Here is a 20884-nt window from a genome sequence, read left to right as displayed (position 1 = left end):
TTTTACTGGAGCAATCTAGGTAAAGTACCTTGCTCAGGGGTACAGCAGCAGTGTCCCCCACTGGGGATTGAACCCACGACCCTCCGGTCAAGAGTCCAGAGCCCTAACCACTACTCCACACTGCTGCCCTGATTTACTGGTTGAAGCTGGACACTTGGAGTGTAAGGCTAGAGCTCACGACTTCCTTGCAGTAGAAATTATTGGGTTAAAATCTCTGCACAGACACTCCAGATGGATGCCTCTCTCAACTGAACTAGAGTATAAATTATAGAACATGTGCACACGTCGTCTTAAAACTGACAATAACATAGTCTCATACATGAGGTGGAGATGGGTTTGTAACTGAATTCCTTGACTTGATCTGATGCATCACATCAGTTCCCTGTTGCTGTAAATAGAACCAGGCATTCGGCCTATCACAATGTGCTGGTTCAACGCTCCCCAACCCCCATTGTCTGATGTGCATTCTGTCTTCAGGCTGCAGACCCAACTTACAGAGCTTAAGCATTTTAATAGCTGGTCTTTGAGAGACCCATAGTAGACACATCAGACAGCTTCAGATCCTCATTCCCCACCCACGGCTCCACAAGACTTGGCTATATGATAGTCAGCAGGGTATTTCTGTGTGCAGTCTATAAATGTCACCATAGTGAAGTTAAACTGTGGTTCCTGCCAATGTACAAGATCTGTCAGAAGTTGTTTTTGGCAATATAGAAATAAAGAAGACCTGTATCAAACAGCATTACTGCAGTGTCTCGTTTTCAGACTTTGTGTTCTTTTTTTTAATTTTCACAGGGCTGTACCAAAGTTTATGAAGCGGATAAAGGCCCCAGATTACAAGGACAGGAATGTTTTCGGAGTCCCACTTCAAGTAAATGTGCAGCGAACAGGCCAACCTCTTCCCCAGTGCATCCAGCAAGCAATGCGCTATCTCCGCAGCCAGTGCCTGGACCAGGTGAGGGGAAACGTCCATTACAGGACCTTTTTATTAGTGTGATGTACAGTATTTTGTCATGTGGATCTTTGAATTCCAGAATTCCACTGTTGGGATTTTGTTGAAGATTCAGTGAGTAAATACCAACTGCTTGGCTCAAATCTAATCCTGCTGTCTTCCACAGGTTGGGCTCTTCAGAAAATCTGGAGTTAAGTCTAGGATTCAGGCATTGAGACAGATGAATGAAAGCTGTACTAACAGTATTAGCTACGAGGGACAGTCTGCATTTGATGTAGCTGATATGGTAAAACAGTACTTCCGGGATTTGCCAGAGCCACTGTTGACCAGCAAGCTTTCAGAAACGTTCCTTCAAATATATCAGTGTAAGTACTCCTGTAGTCCGGTCTTCTCCAGAGTAAACCATTTTTATTTTTGGAGGAAATGGAACAATGAGATGGATCATAGATATCTTGTGGTTAAGTAGGATTTTTATTTTAAGGCTATCTTGAATTGAGTACCTGGGTCATAGACCATTTCAAACATGACTCGAGAACAAAGCAGGATCGACCAGTGAATCATCTATTTGTAATGTTTGGATTTTTTTATGTTCTGGTCAAGATATTTTTCCCATCTGGGTCTTGTAAAACAGAGCAGGCCACTGCAGTTACAACAATCATGTGCTAAGCTCATGTTTTTTTTTTTCTTCTCATCCTTACAAAAGCTTATGACCAGTGTGACCTTTTAATGTGTACTGTTTGAAATCAAAGTTGCTAAAAGATGTTTAACCCTTTGCAGTCCATTTATTAAGTGCGCGTCAGGCGCGTCAGGTCCAATTTATTTTCACACGCGCAGTTCATTTAGACGCGCTGTTTAAAAGTATTTTTTTTTTCACAGTCAAATGGGTTTAAAAGGCCCTGCATATCAACAAAGCACTCACTAGGCATCTCCAGCCCTGCCCCACCCTTTCGTTCGCTATCGCTTTCACATATGCTAAGAAATAAATAATAATAATAATAATAGTCGTACATACCGATCAATCATCTCCTGATCACTCGTTTTATCAACAAACTCCTCAATAATGCAATCCAAGTCATTATTTTATTACTATAACATCTCAAAGAAACTCTGCAAATGTCCATGATAGTCTCTGTGCACTGATGCAGTATCAGCCAGCTTGTTTCCTTATGACCGGCCATATGGGATGCTAGGGGCAGGTATGACTATTCATGAGATACGCCTTTTTTTTATTGGCTTGTCTCGGCTCCTGTTGCTCCCACTCGGCCATTGAATGGTTTTCTCGGTTTTCTTTTTCTGGAGAAAAAACGACTTGAAACACGTTTTTTGCGTTTTTTTGATGATGTCGGACAGGGTCCGACAATGGACCAGATAGGAATAATTGCAATGTCGGACCAGGTCCGACAATGGACCGCAAAGGGTTAAAGTTGCATAAAATAGGCAGGAAATGCCTGTCCAGAGGCTTTCATAAGACCATATGAAATGCTAGTTTAGTCATCATTTTCCATTTGTCACCTTTTTAACATTGGTTATGCTTACAAAAAACACACGCACACACATCTTTCTAAAACCTGTAGTTAAATCTGCCACATATTACATTTATACAGTAGATATAGGGCCTATTTTGAAGGGGGGGGGGGCCTTAAGTTCATTTATCTTTTGTTTTGTATGACTGTTCCAGATTTACTTAGTTGGTGACCAAATGCTATATTGCACAAGTGAACAGGAATTAAAATGTTTGCTCCATATTGTTGTACAGATGTGCCCAAGGACCAGCGCCTCCAAGCCATCAAGGCAGCCTTCATGCTCTTGCCGGATGAGAACAGAGAGGTGTTACAGACTCTGCTCTATTTTCTCAGTGACGTGACTGCCGCTGTGAAAGAGAACCAAATGACAAACAACAACCTAGCGGTGTGCCTGGCACCCTCCCTATTCCACCTCAATAGCCTCAAGAGGGAGACCTCCTCTCCAAGGTATACCTCGGTTTACTGTAAATAGCCTTAGCAAATACTTACTGCGGTGGCTTAAATTGCAGTTAAAAGCAGTGTTACCCCCCCCCCCCCAAGTAGTGTGCAAAACATCCACAGCCATGGAAAAATATGTGGGGTGACACTCTGTTAACCCAAATTAAGTGGGGTATTTCTTAACATAGATTTAAAGTTTAAAAAAATTAAGCCAGCGGTGTGTTGTCTTGTCGTCTTTTTATTTTACATTTGTCAGAACAAGTACTGGGCAGGGAGACACTACTTTATCATGAATGAAGTATACTGTTTTATCTCGGGTACGATTACATGTGGCCCCCCTCCAGTGTTGGGCATGTTACTGAAAAAATGTTACTTGTTTCTTCAGAAAAAGTTATATAATGTCCTTACTTTATTACTTAATAAAAAAGTAGTGCGTTGTGTTGGATATAGTAAATTGTAATCATTACAATACATGCGGCTTTGTGGAAGTACAGCTATGTATATCTTTTCAATATACCGGTATATATTAGGATAAGTCAGAATCAGGTCTATATTAAGTTTTACCGGTAAATGTCAACATTTACCAAATAAGGAGGTAAATGGTCAAAATTATGAACAAATGGATTGCTTTTCTGACAGTTGCAGTTAATCTTATGATTTGTTGAAGCTTCTTAGTAAATGCAGGTATATCATGAAATGTATTTATTCCTGCATATAAATTGTCAGTTAACAAAATAATTATTAATGTCGACAAATTTATTTCTGCATAAATTTTCCTTTAACAAAAAACATCAATGTCAAACTATTTATTTCTGTACACACATTTTCCATTCACAAAGTAGTCATTCATGAGCTTAGAGTGATTCACTATTGAGCATTTTAAACTAATTCAACATGGTACTGAACAATATTGTGATCCACTTATGTAGAACAACCAACATTCTGGTAAATTTGCATATAAAACAATTCACAATGGTGTTGATGGATATTGTACTCCAAATATGTATCAGTTTGAGAAATGACATTCTGTTAAATGCAAATTAAATAATTTAGGACCTTTTGTGTTTTCAACAGAAAATCACACTTTGGTTTTGACACAATGCCACAGACAGACACTGAATAGATATATTGACTTACTTATTGCAGACTCTTGTGGCACTTGGTTGCACAGTGCCATACAATGCGCAAAAGCGAGATTCAGACTTTTACTGTAATGTATACATAAGGAGTAAAAACAAAACAAAAAAGACTGTAGCGGCTTCTTATAGGAGTATAGTGAGCGTTAGTTGGGGGAGGGGGGACTGACTACATAACACTGTTAGATAAATTACTTAATGTAATATACACGCATGCATTTTGTACGTACACATATATATATATATAATATGCATCAATTAAACTAGTATTTGCATGCAATTTGAGTTCTTCAACGTGTACATTGTTAAACTATTTTAAACATTTTATTTAGAAATCTAAATAGTCCTTGTTGTAGCACATCAAAAGGAGCTTCGGTTACTGAAGGAAGCTGTTTGTATACCTGTCGGGAGCTCTGTACTCAAGCCAGTTAACCTGATTTGTGCACACACACACACACACACACAATTAGCCAGATAAAAACTAAACTAAGACCTCTGTGCCGAGAAAGCTTGTATGAAAGCTGCTCTGTTCAGGGTAAATAGCAGTTATGTTTAACTTCAGGACAGTCATGGTATTCAAGGCACTGCCGTAAGCCAAGTTGTTAGTGCTTCCGGTTTGACATCGTATGGTGCTGTGACCCGGAGCACAGATTAGAAACAGTGACTGAGGTTGCATCTGTAAAGTACAATTAAAAGCAGTTTGTTTTATTACAACTGAGCTGAAATGTACTTTGGCTTAAAAAAAGGACAAGACCACCAATGTAGGTGTACAACAGAGAAATGTAGCGAGACAAACTTGTTTGTTTTTTGCATAAACTAATAATTATCAGTGCCCATAAAAAATCTAACGTGTTATATTACCTCGTTATTGTCAAAAGTAATATTATAACAGTAACGTGTTATCCCCAACTCTGCCTCCCTCTTATGCCACCATACAGTAATATCTGGATATCTAGTCATCCAGTTAAATTTATTTGTCAATATCTTGGAGCTGATGGTTTAACAAATGAGAAATCCTAACTTTTGTATAGTGTTCTGAAACACTGGGCTTTTTTAATAGGACTATTCAGCATATTTATTGGGACAGTCGCTGATAAAGCCCATTAACTATCAATGCAGCGTGTGTGTTTTGTTTAATCCGTTTGCATTTTATTTACAATTGAAATAATGTACCTAAAGCATATATTAAAGCCAACCCTTTGATCTACTCCCTGGAACAATTTTAGCCTTTGAGCCAGTTCATTTCTATGCAGATGTTTGCTCTGTTTTATGTTGCATTGGTTTACAAATTCCTGCATAATGCCTAGACATGGGGGACCTTTGTTTACATGTAATTACGGGTTAATTAAGCCATTGTTCCTCCTTTTTTATCTAGGGTGAGGCAAAGAAAACACAGCCTTGGCAAACCAGACCAAAAGGACCTGAATGAAAACCTTGCTGCCACCCATGGCCTGGCCCACATGATTGCTGAGTGCAAAAAACTGTTTCAGGTGTGTTTTTAGTTCATATTTCTGCTGCATGCAGTTTAACCAGGCAATATTGTTTCTGCGCAGTACATTTGCTGCATCATTACAATAGATTTTAATTTTATTGTATTTGTAATGAGCAGTTTTGCTTTAATTTGAGCGTAACAGAACTACCTGTAATTACATTATTTTGTGTGCTCCTCCACTTTTTTTCTTTTTTTACATTGAGGCCCTGGGCCATGTCACTACTACTTTCACTCCCACTGTCCCACCCTGCTGTAAAAAGTGCATGCAAATAAGATCAAACTACAGGGGTTGTATTATTCTCATAACGTCTAAGTAAAACAGCTTTCAAAAAATTAAGTAATTGAACGTATTGTAGCATGACCATTTTTTGAAATTGTGTAATTTTGTTTTCTTTCAATGGATTTGGAAGTTGCTAAATGTGTGTGTGTGTTTTTTTAATGTTCTATTTCAGATTCCTGAGGAAATGAGCAGCTGCAGAAACTCGTACATGGAGCAAGGTCTGCAGCCCCCGAAGCTTGAAGAGCTGGTGGGTAATAATAACAAAGAGCAATCTTCCGGATACAAGGCCTATCTGCAGGAGTGTATTGATGGCCTTCTAAAGGAAGCTAAGGAAAAGTTTAAAGGCTGGGACAGCTGTTCAACTTCAGAGCAGGCAGAACTGTCCTATAAAAAGGTACTTTGGGTTTTCATATTAACACTGCAATGATAATGACTGCTCTGGTAGACCCCCGCTGCTTCTTCTGACTCAATCCTGAGTTATAAATTTTGTACATTGCAAAGTATGTGGTGTCTGATGCATTCATAAAGTGCTAATTAAGACAGCTGCTCTCCATAAACAAAAACATTGACAATTCCTAGCGGTGCAGAGCATAACTATTCTTGTATGGGGTACCAGTATCACGCTTTTGAAAATGTGTGCAGTTATTTGTAATTTTGAAACCATTTAGGTGCGTGTTCACCTTTGATACTCTGCAGTCTGGAATGATTGAGTTTAAGCACTAAACTGTTAATTGTTTGATGGAACCCATTGCATTGTTAGCAAATGGGTGATACCAGTTTGTATGCAATTAACATCAAATTTCAAACAGGAATTAAGTGCAACACTTAAGACTAATAGAGCAGCTCTTAAAGGATTTCGATTCTTTGTCTTTACCAATTGTTTTTTCTGTTCTATTGCTAGGTGTGTGACGGCTCTCCTCTCAGACTGTGGAAAGCCACTGTTGAAGTGCCAGCTGCTCCAGAAGAAGTGTTGAATCGAGTGCTTCGAGAACAGTATCGGTGGGATGACGATCTTTTGGATTCAAAAGTAATTGAGAGTTTGGATAACCAGACTGAAATCTACCAGTACATCCTGACCAGCATGGCTCCGCATCCCACCCGGGATCATGTAGTGCTGAGGTAAGGACCTTTTTAATAACTCGCTTTGCTTCCCAGGGAGAGTACAGTGCATCACATTTCAAAATTGCATAGCCTATGATTTGTTTTGTATGCCTCGGGTGTTTAGATTTTCTATTGCAGGAGTAGGCAACTTTTTTTTTGTTCTGGAATAGCCATAATTACATTTAACCAATGACCGCTGACCAGGTCCTAAAGTACTTAGTCTTTTTAATTATACCTCCTAATCTTGGGGTGGAATGGCCATCCAAGACCGGAGGTACCTACCTCTATTTTATTGCTTGTATTATACTTCAGAATTTTCGCGTTACAAAAAACACAATTATGTTTGAGCAAAGGAATATATAATTTAAAAAAAAAAAAAAATTTTTTTAATTATTTGTCTGCTTTATTTGCGTTTTTAATTGTTTCTATTTTTGTTTATTCACAGGACCTGGACAACAGATTTGCCAAAGAGAGCATGTGCACTAGTTGCTACCTCTGTGGACCATGATGCTGCTCCAGTGATGGGGGTCAGAGTCAATGTGTTAACATGCCGATACCTAATAGAGCCCTGCGGCTCAGCAAAATCCAAACTGTCCTACATATCCCGGATAGACTGCAGGTGTGTAATCCATGCCCCCCCACTGGGGACTTGAAATCCCAGCTCAGCCAGCTGTTTGATACAGTACAGGACACAAATCATTTCAAAATGCACCAAATCTTAATCCAACATGTAAGAATCCCAAACTGAGCTTTTATTCCAAATCAACCCGACATGAAAAGTTTGACACCAAGTTCATCAGATCCTCAAGCTTTGTTTTTTGTTGTTTTTTTCTTTAATCAATTTTGCTTTGCCACATCGTTGCTGAACAAGTCAAAAAAGTGCTTTTTGACAACCTTTATTCACGACAGAGCTACGCCTGCATTTCTCCTTTATTTTCAAATGATCAATATTGTTTCCAGCTTTGTTTCAACAGAAAATGATTTTCATTTTTGATGTATAGTTACACAGCGCAGACTTTTTATTAAGACAAAAGAACTGACTTCACTGCGGAGGTGGCATCCCGTGCGTACAGACTGGGATGTTGACAGTGTGTGTTTATATGATTTTTTTTTTTCGTTATGATGAAATAACTGTTTATATTTAGAAATGTGAGGAGTGTCTGTGCTTCCCTATTTTTATTTTAATATGTATCCTGTAGTACATTACAAATTGCATGTCTGGTTTTTGAAATTGGATAGGGCCAGTTAATAAATGTTTTAATAGCTATTTTTTTGTAATTTTCAAATTTAATAGCAATGGAGTCTGCTAAGAGCAAATGCCTAGCTTCTACTTCTGAGAGTGACCATATACGTGTGTGTCAATCTTTAACGTCGGCAATACATCTAGAAAGAGTTTGGCTCCATTGCCTGACCTTCGAGGCATCTGCCTGCACCTCCCCTGTCTAACCCAACATGCTTTCAGTGTGGTGGCAGACACATTGATATTAAGCCTGTTTCCTTTCTCGAGAGCACTCTTGTATTGCCAAGTCTGTTTTCTGGAGCAGGCAATTTCTGGTGTGCATATAAATTATTGGAAAATCTAGGTTTATATATCAACTGACTAGAAAATATCAAACCTAAGTAATACCCTGCTATTTGGTTATGTTCTTTATCTTTAAAGTACTCAGGCCATTTTAATCGCTGCATTGATAGTTAATAGATTTAAGCTGCATTTTGATGTCATTTTTTTTTTCTGTTTGCAGGGGTCGTATTCCAGAGTGGTACAGTAAGATGTTTGGACAGTTGTGTGCAGCAGAAGTGGTTAGAATACGGGACTCCTTTAACAATCGTTCACTTGAAAAATAATTCTACAACCACAAGACTGTTTTTGTTTATTATAGCGATTTGAATTTTACACAACATTTCTGCCAATGCCATCTTGAATACACCCAATATTGTCTAAACTTAAAATAGCCCTCTGCTGATGATGAGAAGCTTTGGTTGACTTGCCCTGCAATTTTAATTTATTTATATATATATTGTACACTAAATTCTGACAGGAAGAAACTGAACTGTGGCAATATCTTTTTTTTTTTTTTAAATATTTTGTTTTTTTTATGCTGCTTTGTTTGAGAAACAGGACGGTGCAGGTCCTGACTGGAATAGACCTGAATCTTGGCTGTTTAGGGTGCTCTGAAATCACTTAATTTGACAAAGGGCTACTATTGCTTCTGGGAAGCACAAATATGTTGTGGACAAATCAATTTTATTGTATTTACCATTTTATTTTGAATACACTCTCATGTGAAAATATTTTTTTTAATGTAATCAGTGTTGTAGCGACTGTCATGGAGTGTGGTGTATAATGCCCTTTGTGTACTTAGAAGTTCATAGAATGTTCTTGGTAGGAGAATAGATGAATGGATCAAATTGCATGTATTGTTTTTCAGAGTGATGTATCGGTGTGTGGTAAAGTGTGGTGGCTGGTACACCAGTAGGTGAAATTGATGGCTCAGAGTTGCAGTACAGTTGGACCTGTGATTGTTGACTACCAGACGGACCAAATAACAACCAACAACCATCTTTTGAGCGTGTGCATGTATTTTCAAAGATTTTAGTAGGTTTACGTTGACAACAATAAACATAACTCTTCTGTCTTTCTGTACTGACCTGTCTGAGGTCAAATGAAAATAGTAGGTTATAGATCACATTACTGGTGTCAACTTTTATACTAGTCCTGTGTTTTGAACAAATATTTTGTTGCTGCTGTTTTTTAGGAGCTTGGCTAGCAGTAGGTGCATTTCAAGGACAGCGCATTTTATATATATATATATATATATATATATATATATATATATATATATATATATATATATTATATATATATATATATATATATATATTATATATATATATATATATATATATATATATATATATTATTATATATATATATATATATACACAGAGTACGTGTCAACAGTTTTAGGCAGGTGTGAAAAAATGCTGTAAAGTAAGAATGCTTTCAAAAATAGACATGTTAATAGTTTATATTTATCAATTAACAAAATGCAAAGTGAGTGAACAGAAGGAAAATCTAAATCAAATCCATATTTGGTGTGACCACCCTTTGCCTTCAAAACAGCATCAATTCTTCTAGGTACACTTGCACAAGGTCAGGGATTTTGTAGGCATATAGTCAGGTGTATGATTAAACAATTATACCAAACAGGTGCTAATGATCATCAATTCAATATGTAGGTTGAAACACAATCATTAACTGAAACAGAAACAGCTGTGTAGGAGGAATAAAACTGGGTGAGGAACAGCCAAACTCAGCTAACAAGGTGAGGTTGCTGAAGACAGTTTACTGTCAAAAGTCATACACCATGGCAAGACTGAGCACAGCAACAAGACACAAGGTAGTTATACTGCATCAGCAAGGTCTCTCCCAGGCAGAAATTTCAAGGCAGACAGGGGTTTCCAGATGTGCTGTCCAAGCTCTTTTGAAGAAGCACAAAGAAACGGGCAACGTTGAGGACCGTAGACGCAGTGGTCGGCCAAGGAAACTTACTGCAGCAGATGAAAGACACATCATGCTTAGTTCCCTTCGCAATCGGAAGATGTCCAGCAGTGCCATCAGCTCAGAATTGGCAGAAAACAGTGGGACCCTGGTACACCCATCTACTGTCCGGAGAAGTCTGGTCAGAAGTGGCCTTCATGGAAAACTTGCGGCCAAAAAGCCATACCTCCGACGTGGAAACAAGGCCTAGCGACTCAACTATGCACGAAAACACAGGAACTGGGGTGCAGAAAAATGGCAGCAGGTGCTCTGGACTGATGAGTCAAAATTTGAAATATTTGGCTGTAGCAGAAGGCAGTTTGTTCGCCGAAGGGCTGGAGAGCGGTACACGAATGAGTGTCTGCAGGCAACAGTGAAGCATGGTGGAGGTTCCTTGCAAGTTTTGGGCTGCATTTCTGCAAATGGAGTTGGGGATTTGGTCAGAATTAATGGTCTCCTCAATGGTGAGAAGTACAGGCAGATACTTATCCATCATGCAATACCATCAGGGAGGCATCTGATTGGCCCCAAATTTATTCTACAGCATGACAACAACCCCAAACATACAGCGAAAGTCATTAAGAACTATCTTCAGCGTAAAGAAGAACAAGGAGTCCTGGAAGTGATGGTATGGCCCCCACAGAGCCCTGATCTCAACATCATCGAGTCTGTCTGGGATTACATGAAGAGAGAGAAGCAACTGAGGCTGCCTAAATCCACAGAAGAACTGTGGTTAGTTCTCCAAGATGTTTGGGACAACCTACCTGCCGAGTTCCTTCAGGTGCAGGTGTACCTAGAAGAATTGATGCTGTTTTGAAGGCAAAGGGTGGTCACACCAAATATTGATTTGATGTAGATTTTTCTTCTGTTCACTCACTTTGCATTTTGTTAATTGATAAATATAAACTATTAACATGTCTATTTTTGAAAGCATTCTTACTTTACAGCATTTTTTCACACCTGCCTAAAACTTTTGCACAGTACTGTGTGTGTATATATATATATATATATATATATATATATATATATATATATATATATATATATATGCCAAACCCATAATTAAAAATTAAACAAGTAAGCAATCCTTAGAGTTCTTTTAAGATTGTAGTATTTTACTGTTTTTCACTCTAGAATCACTTTGGAAGTCTTGTAGAATGGGTACTAAAGATTTTAATAAATTGGTCCTTTTATAAAGGTGGTCTTTTGTACAGGTTTTACTGTAGAGATAAAAAGGTAGATGCAGTGATGTTTCAATATCCTGTTTACACATGTGAGTGTGGAGATGGTAGTGGATGAATGCAATTTAAGAAGGAAAATGTAGAATATTTACTGTACCATGATCAGTGTTACTTAACATATCTTTAATGAAGTGTTTTTTTTATAATTTTTAAATGTATGCATTTCTCATACTTGGAAACTGATATATTTTGGTAAATTTTATTTGCAGATTTTAACTGCTGTATATACCATTGTATTGTAATTGTCTACATTAACTGTATACTGCCAAATAAAGATCAAGCATGACAATGACATTTATTTAAAAGTATTTATACCTCCCAGATATGCATTGGATTTTTTGTACCTCTCATCAGTTTATTGTAAATCAGAAATTTACGAAATAGAAATGAAATGTTTATCTTGTTCTACTGTATGTCTGTACAGATCATAACCATTAAGTGCACTATTAAATGTGTAAAACAAATGCAATACTCTTTGTGGTTATTTCACTGTGCAACAAGTGCTATTTGAATATTGACTGAAATATTGGACCTCCTGGAGAAGGAAGGTTTTGTTACCGTGCCTTTAGGGTAAGGGGTAACCTGTGTAACAATTTGGTATGTTAACACAGTATAACACTTTAAATACTGAATTGCACATTCAATGGAAAGTGTCATGCCTGATATGTTGGCGAAAGTAGTGGCTGTCTCATTCAGTCACTAGAGAATTGCTGATGGTAGTCACATGGATCCAGCTTAAGGAAACTAGATGATGGTTCTCGTACTGCTAGAGACCCTCCTTTACAGAGCCATGGAGAGGGTAAACTGTACCATGTTCATTTGAAGGTGTAGTTCCACAAATGTGTTATTTTTCATATTTTAAGGTGTTTACTTTAGGCCAAGTTGAAAATATCATGTCTATACTGTATGTGGGGGTGGATTGTATATTTATAACTTTAAATCATCAATCTTGCATTCTAAGGTCAAACTTACATGAAGTCAAGCAGTTTGGCCAGTGCCTTTATCCATTTATTGATTTAAGGCACTATCTGGAACATTTGTCTACTTGAATTGGCTTCCAATTTGACCTATATTGACTTGAATGGGTTGTTCATGGTTTTCCAGTGTCACAAACAAGGGAATGTATATTTGGATCACATGATACAATCAAGCAGTTGTCAAGGTGGGGAAAGTGTCTTGTTTCTCTACAATTTTGATTTCCAGTAGCTGTTATTTACTTCATGCTAATATTGGACTCTGCTTTCACCAAGATAAATGAGATCGTAGTGGTGGGGACCAACCAAGACGTAGCTTCACTGTAATATGATCCTTTAGTGCTTTGCCTCCACCAGGTAATGTGGATTTCCTGTTGGCCTGGTGTTGAAGGCTAAGCCAGCATTACACTTCAGCCAATTTGTGGTCTCCCTTGCACATCAGTACGCACATCGGTGGTGATGCTGGCTCCACGGAACAACCAAAGTGTGGCCTCTAGTTGCCTCAGCATGGCAACCGTATGGAATGGGCTGGGTGGGGTACATCGCTTAGGCAGAACTACATTTGTGAAATGTAAACAAAATCTGCTTTCTGAAATACTACTATGTGCAAAAATAAGGAAAACTATTGACAAGCCAATGAGTCATATTTTAATGTAAATTATGGGAGACTGCAGCATTAGTATATGTCACACAGCATACAGTTTTTAAATATTTAAGAAACCATGGGCCATATATTTCTGTTCACCAAAATATTTGTGGATGGAAGGGGGGGGGGGGGGCGGTGATTTACATTGATGAAAATAAAGGAACAAAGGGTGAAAACATCTACCTAGGCAAAGGTTTAAGTTGTAACAAATGAATAATTAAAATATAAATCCAATCTCCCTTCCCAGACCCAGTCACTGGGGGTGTTCAGATGACATTGGCAGCTGCATGCCTAGACCACCATGTCCTCTTCATGCTTCTTACATGGCCTCCAAGGGGGCTATCGTTAATTTTTCAGAGCATCAAAGCAAGGATCATGAGAAAGCAATCTATTAGACAGATCCAAATGAAAAGCTGTTATTATTTTGCCCTGGCGCAGTCTCTCCTCCCATTAGACTCAGCCCTCATTAACTCGTTTGATCAGCTGTTCGTTTATACATTTTGCTACAGCCTTTGTTTTCACTCTTTAAATCACAGGGATATCAAATGCCCTTTGTTTTTAATCATATTTACGCACAGAGGTTTTAACTAGCCATTATAAAAGTAGAGCAAGTAGGTTCCTATGCTGTACTTAAACTTTCTTTGATTTAGCAGGAGATACTCTATATGTGTTTTGGTAAAAGTCTGAATATTGGGAAATCTCAAGATTTACTGGTAAATGTCGACATTTACCAAGGAAAACGTGTCCAAAATAAACACTAAGGACAACTGCCTTTGGCTAATGACCGAATGTCTTGCTTTAGTGCATTGTAAGGCTTCAAGAGTCCTGTGTAACTCCAAGTGCCACAAGAGTCAATCATGCTGCAATAAGTAAATATATCTATTCACTGCTGTGTTTTGTATCATAACCAAAGTGTGCTTTTCTGTTGAAAAAACTAAGGTCCTAAGTGATTTAATTTGCATTTAGCATGTTGTTTTTCATCAAACTACTGCGTATTTGGAGTACAATATCCTTCAACACCATTGTGAATTGTTTTATATGCAAATTTACCAGACTGTTGGTTGTCCTACATAAGTGGATCACAATATTGTTCAGCACCACGTTGAACTAGTTTAAATTGCTCAATTGTGCATTACTGTAAGCATGTTCATGATTATTCTCTTAATGGAAAATGCGCATGCAGGAATCAATATATTGTTCAACTTCAATGTTTTTTGTTAATGGAAAATCTGCATGCAGAAATTAATATATTCTTTGGCATTAATGATTATTTTGTTAATTGACAATGTATATGCAGGAATAAATATAATTCATCAATGATATACCTGCATTTACCAATAAGCTTTGGTAAATCATAAGATTAACCGGTAAATGTCATAATTTCGGACATTTACCATCTTATTTGGAAAATGTTGACATTTACCGGTAAAAATTCAGACTTTTACTGTAACATACGTACTTCTTAAATAAAGAATACATCTTTTTTTAAATATGCAGGATAAATAGCCTCTGAGATGTATCACGTGAATTATGACCACAAAAAAAGACTTTTGCTAAAAAAATAAAATAAACAAAATATTAGTAATATTTTAGATTTAAATTTGTCACAAAAAAGGTTCACCGTTCTGTGGTGAAAGGGAATTACAGAGCCAGGAAGCTAAAAAGACAACGACTGTAACTGAAGGACAGCCAAATATGTAGAAAATGAAAAGGATTTTCATAGATTAAAGCTTTAAGAAAACACTTTCCATGCTTATGAGAAAGTTGTGTAATTTAAATATAATACTCATATTTCACTCTGAGTCAAGTAGACATCCTCCTAGAGAATTCTGAAATACAGTATGTGGACAACAATACATGGGCACTAAATCTTTAAAGGTAAAGCACTATACATTATTTGTATGCAAATTATATATAATAGTTCATCCTAAAATAAAACATTTTTCTAGTACACCAGTGCTGCATTCAGTGCAGACACCAGTAACCCTTTAATTGATTATTGACACTGTGCTAAAACATACCATTAGAGGTGAATTGACTTTATGCAAATAAATATCAGTTATACAGTGTATTCATGTTAAAATTTCTCAGAAAGCTGTATGGTTGTCACTATCAACCTACACAATGTTGTATACTAGTTTGGGTTTTTGTTACTGGATCATTCTCCCTTTTATACATTAACTGCATTAAAACTTACTTATCAAAAACATTGTACTCGGCAGCTACATCAAAACTATTTCAGTAATGGTAAACAAAAAGACTTAACTAATTCAAGAATGAAAGAGTCTGGTACATTACGGAGGTGAGGTGAGGGTATTGGAAAGTAGGAAATGAGCACCTCCTGGTGGTTAAAATAAATACCATCACATCTGGTAATTCAATTCTCACATACCAACTGCCACCAATCCTGGCCAAAATGAGCAGCAAAGGCCAATAAAAATAGATGTTGCTGACGTACATTATAAAAAAAGCTTTAAAAAGACAAAAAAGATGACATTTTCCGAATAGATTAATGTAATCCTTTATAAAAAAGGACCATAATGAGACATTATTAGTCCTGCAATTCCTGATTTGTCCCTGAATCCCTTAATAAAGATTGCTGCCCCAGCATGATAAGACTACATGTGTTGTATCTTTGGAATACACACATTACACAGAAAGTAATGTTTTCCACATATTGGGATGTAGTGTCTTTACAATATGATACAGAAAAACTGATTTTCAGCTAACGTACTTTACTACCAACATTATCTTGACAGAAGCATTAATCAGCTACATAGCCCCCGTAAGAAAATGATTTAACTGCCAATAGCAACATTATCATAACAATTCTATTTTCATAAACATCCAGCCTAACCTATCTTTGGAAGTCTCTCCTGATCGCAGGTTCTGGGCAGGTTGCCATGGTAATTAGTTTAACATTGAAATAACAGGAAGGTTAAAGCTCAGCATTTTGCAACAAAAGAGTTGTTGAAACAGTATATATTTGTGTATATAACTTGAACAAATAATACATTAGGTTACCACAGTAGTACAATATGTACAAATGTCTACAATATTTGACCCAATAAAATATATATATATATATATATATATATATATATATATATATATATATATATATATATATATATATATTTTACTAAATGCAGCATAAATAGTCAGACACCAGTATCAGTAAAAAATAATAATAATAATAATTGTATAGTAGAAAAATCCATTTACTAATAGTCTACAAAATGGCCTGTTTTATGTTTTTCAATGAAATACATTCTGTTACTATAGAAACATCTGTGGGGGAACTATATTAGCAGAATAAAAGATGTTAATTGAAAACAGTCATATATATATATATATATACAGTGGTGTGCAGAAGCATTCACCCCCCTGCAAAGTTTTCACATTTTGTTGAATTACAAATAATGTGTGCACAGCTTTTCAAACAAAACTTTTTTTTTTTATTCAACGCTGTAGTGGTTAAACTGAACACTGTTATATGATGAGGAGGTTAAATATCAGCAAAACTTGCAAAGAAAATGTACAAAATGAACTGTACTGGTTGCATAAATATTCAGCCCCTTAGGTCAGTACTTGGTAGAAGCACCTTTTGCAGCAATTACTGCTATGAGTCTTTTTGGATAGGTCTCTATAGCTTTGCACAGTAGGATGGTGACATTTTTGCCCATTCTTCATGGGGAAAATTGCTCCAGTTCTGATAAGTTTGTTGGGGATCGTCGATGGACTGCAATCTTCAAGTCTCGTCATACATTTTTGATTGGATTCAAGTCAGGACTTTGACTGGGCCACTCAAGGACATTAATTCCTTTCTTGTTCAACCACTCCAGTGTGGCTTTGGCTTTGTGCTTCGGGTCATTGTCCTGCTGAAATGTGAATTTCTTCCCCAGTTTCAGAGTCTTGGCTGACTCAAACAGATTTTCCTCAAGGATTTGTCTGTACTTTGCACCATCCATTCTCCCCTCTATCCTGACAAGCTTCCCACTCCCTGCTGAAGAGAAGCATCACCATAACATGATGCTGCCACCACCATGCTTGACAGTTGGGATGGTGTTGACTGGGTGATGTGCAGTGTTGGGCTTGCACCAGACGTAGTGCTTGGAATTTAGACCGAAAAGTTCAATTTTTGTCTCGTCTGACCACAAAACCTTTTTCCACAGGTCTGCAGTATCATCTACATGTTTTTTTGCAAACTCCATATGTGCTTTAAGATAAGGCTTTTTGAGTAATGGCTTCTTTCTTGCCACTCGTCCATACAGGCCAGCTTTGTGTAGGGACTGACTTATTGTTGATGTGTGAACACTGACTCCCATCTCAGACACAGAACTTTGCAGATCTCTCAAGGTCATTGTTGGCTTCAGAGTGACATTCCGAACTAGTTTCCTGCTTGCCCGGCTGCTCAGTTTGGTAGGGTGACCTGATCTGGGTAGTGTCTGGGTGGTATGATGCATCTTCCACTTCTTAATGATGGACTTCACTGTGCTGAGAGGGATAATCGGCGCCTTTGAAATTTTCTTGTACCCTTCTCCTGCTCTGTGCCTCTCTACCACTTTATCCCTGACTTGTTTTGAAAGCTCTCTTGGTCTTCATAGTTGCTTTGTTGGATCACTATGTGAGTTGTAGCTTGAAAGTCTTTGTATACCTGAGGGAAATTATCTACAAGTTAAACCACTTTGAGTACACACAGGCTGAAACCATTTCACTAATTTTGTGACCTTTCAAACTAATAATTTGCACCTGAGCTGATTTAGGGCTGCAGAAGCAAAGGGGTTGAATACTTATGCAACTGAGATTAATCTGTTTTTCTCTGTAAATCTTACTCATTTATATTCTATATGCATTTTTTATCTGCAGCCAGGTAGTCGAATACCATGGCTGCGATATTATTATTATTATTTATTTCTTAGCAGACACCCTTATCCAGGGCAACTTACAATTGTTACAAGATATCACATTATTTTTACACACTATTTTTACATACAATTACCCATTTATACAGTTGGGTTTTTACTGGAGCAATCTAGGTAAAGTACTTTGCTCAAGGGTACAGCAGCAATGTCCCCCACCTGGGATTGAACCGACTACTCTCCGATCAGGAGTCCAGAGCCCTAACCACTACTCCACACTGATATCTAGGAGGGACGCTGGGCGATGTCTCTGCTCCCACGCTTCCCATTGCTCCCCATCTCTGGCCCACAGCATGTTGATCACCAATGGGATGACCTCCTTGATGGCCACCTCAGGGTCCAGCAGCCAGTCCCCTCAAGGGCGTCGGACGCTTGTGCTTGGGCGCTAAAATTTCCCATTGCCAACAAGGTTTCGATTGTGAAATACCAATTCATAAAAACCATAACACAACAACCAATTATAAAACATGATATCTAAAACAATAAGAAAAATATAAACCAATAAAAAGTATATATAAAAATAAAGTCTCGATGTCCAGGTGCTTGCGGCTTCAAACAAAGTCTTACACATTCTCAGGTTTGCCCATATCCAGTATCGCAATCCCGTTGGTTCAGAAAGTGAACAGAAATCCCACATGCCTCCCCTTCAATCACAACACCCTCCACGCTGGCTCCACCCTGGTGTGCCTCCAGATGCTAGAGTGAGTGAGTGAGTGAGTGAGTGAGTGAGTGAGTGAGAGAGAGAGAGAGAGAGAGAGAACAGCCATTTAGCGACCCACTACTTGCAAGGCTAGATTTCTGCTACACCCCCCCCCCCCCCTTACCCTTATCCTTACCCTTACCCTTACCCTGGTAAAGCAGTATAACAGGTTGTTAAGCACCACAGATCTATGTCTCAGCCATATAGCACTCCCGCACCTAGGCTGGCTGGAATACCGGTACTTAACTCAGACCAGAGCGAGGTTAGCCTTGGTGGTGATCGCAGTGGTGGCCAACTCCGGTGTCCTTGGCAACATGTCCTCTCCCTCGCTCTCTCCCAATCCTTTGGGCGGCCCTCCTGGGGTACTGCGCTGTTCAATACAGCAATACAGAGCAGCAGTATTTATTCCAAATAATCTCCAAATAATAAACTTCCTAACAGTTCCTTACTTGTCAGCGTACACTACCGAAGCTACTTCGTTTTAGTTAGTGACCGCTGGTATCAGTTAGCCACAGTCATACTCACCCTGGTTAATTTCCAATGTTCTTCTTCTCTTATTTCTGGATACTGGCGCTTCACTTGGCTTAATCCCCCCCCCCCCCCCCCCCCCCCCCCCCCCCTTTCCCTTTCCCTTTCCCTTTCCCTTTCTGTCTGGTTTATATATAGATGGGTCTAATACAATATATCTCCTACAGGTGGGCTGGAATGCTGCACCTGGAGGTGATTGATGGTGGCTGGTTCCTTGGAAGCCAAATCTGTGTTCCAATTATCCCTCGTTTAACCCTGTGTCAAATAAAAATAAAATAATATTTACTAACACAAATGAATAATCAAAAGAAAATAAATTAATGGTGCACAACAAATCATAATACACAAACAACCCAAAACAATACACAAACCACTAATCAAACCAAATATTGTGTCAATTTAATTAAGTGGAATAAATTAATAACCCTGCGAAAGGGTAGCGTCGTGGGCCCAGATGTTATTCGGCAGAGGCAAGGAAACTGCAGTTAAAGCGCTGCTGCGCGGTTTAATCAATAAACAGAAAATAAAAATACAAGACAAAACACTGCTCACCAAGCAAAAATAAAAGGTCAAAAAAAACAAATCTCACACACAATAAACACTTACAAAATAACCGGCGCAAGGGCCAAAACAAAAGTTTAAACATAAACAAAAACAAAACTGTTCAGGCTGGGCAGAGCCTTCACTGAACTTTGTACTTTGTCAAACAAAAATGCAGACACACAGTGACTAACTATTAACTCACCCCAAAAACTCCCTCCACCAAACAAGGGATTTTCTCTTTTTATACCATGTGGCTGGAGCCTAATTATCAATTATTCAATTAGCTCCAGCCACATTATCACATGTATTTTGGCAGGGATAGGAAATTAACCCCATCCCTGCCACCCACCACCAAAATCACCACACAACAACAATATTATTTACAGGCAGGGCCCTGCCCTGCCACAAACCCCCAGAACAGTTGTTGACATTAGCTTATCCATCCTCATACCATTAACCTTTTCCCACGCCATCCATATGCCTTTAGCACACACTGTATGTCCACTGCACATTCTCCATGGCAGTAACAGCCATGATTGCTCTCCTTCATTCTGTCCCAGGGAACAGGTCATTGTTCTGTTAGTTAAAGCATTTTTTTTTACTTCAATAGATAAACAGGTGCTGGCTTTGTGCTATTAACATGTTTAACACAATAGCAACTGAATGCATGGTTTCCATCATATACAGGGGTTACATGTTGTTCAATTGCTTTCAGCACTCCCACTATAAGATTTGTTCCAGTGCCACTGTAATTCTGGGTTGTGACAGGGTGAAGGTGTTTAGAAGGCGTGAAGTTTGGCCTAGGTGCTAGTAAGGCTAACTTCCTTACCCTCATTGAGATGGAACTGTGTGACAGAGCAGAGGCTC

The 20884-nt window shown here is 38.2% G+C and overlaps 1 protein-coding gene across 2 annotated transcripts in view; it reads left to right on the top strand.

The window, feature by feature from the left end:
- dlc1 (DLC1 Rho GTPase activating protein) overlaps positions 1-9741 on the top strand; it is a 172600-nt gene extending 162859 nt beyond the window's left edge. For both annotated transcript variants that reach the window (XM_059026878.1, XM_034034084.3), the window contains 8 exons: positions 796-955; positions 1119-1317; positions 2709-2922; positions 5425-5539; positions 5994-6215; positions 6723-6940; positions 7368-7541; positions 8665-9741. In XM_059026878.1, coding sequence (XP_058882861.1) covers positions 796-955; positions 1119-1317; positions 2709-2922; positions 5425-5539; positions 5994-6215; positions 6723-6940; positions 7368-7541; positions 8665-8767 — 1405 coding nt within the window. In that variant the 3' untranslated portion in view covers positions 8768-9741. The remainder of the gene's footprint in view (positions 1-795; positions 956-1118; positions 1318-2708; positions 2923-5424; positions 5540-5993; positions 6216-6722; positions 6941-7367; positions 7542-8664) is intronic.
- Positions 9742-20884: the final 11143 nt, after the last annotated feature.

The sequence above is a fragment of the Acipenser ruthenus genome, chromosome 1 (genome assembly GCF_902713425.1).
Source record: "Acipenser ruthenus chromosome 1, fAciRut3.2 maternal haplotype, whole genome shotgun sequence".
NCBI lineage: Eukaryota > Metazoa > Chordata > Actinopteri > Acipenseriformes > Acipenseridae > Acipenser > Acipenser ruthenus.
This window is presented reverse-complemented; position numbering and strand designations above follow the sequence as displayed.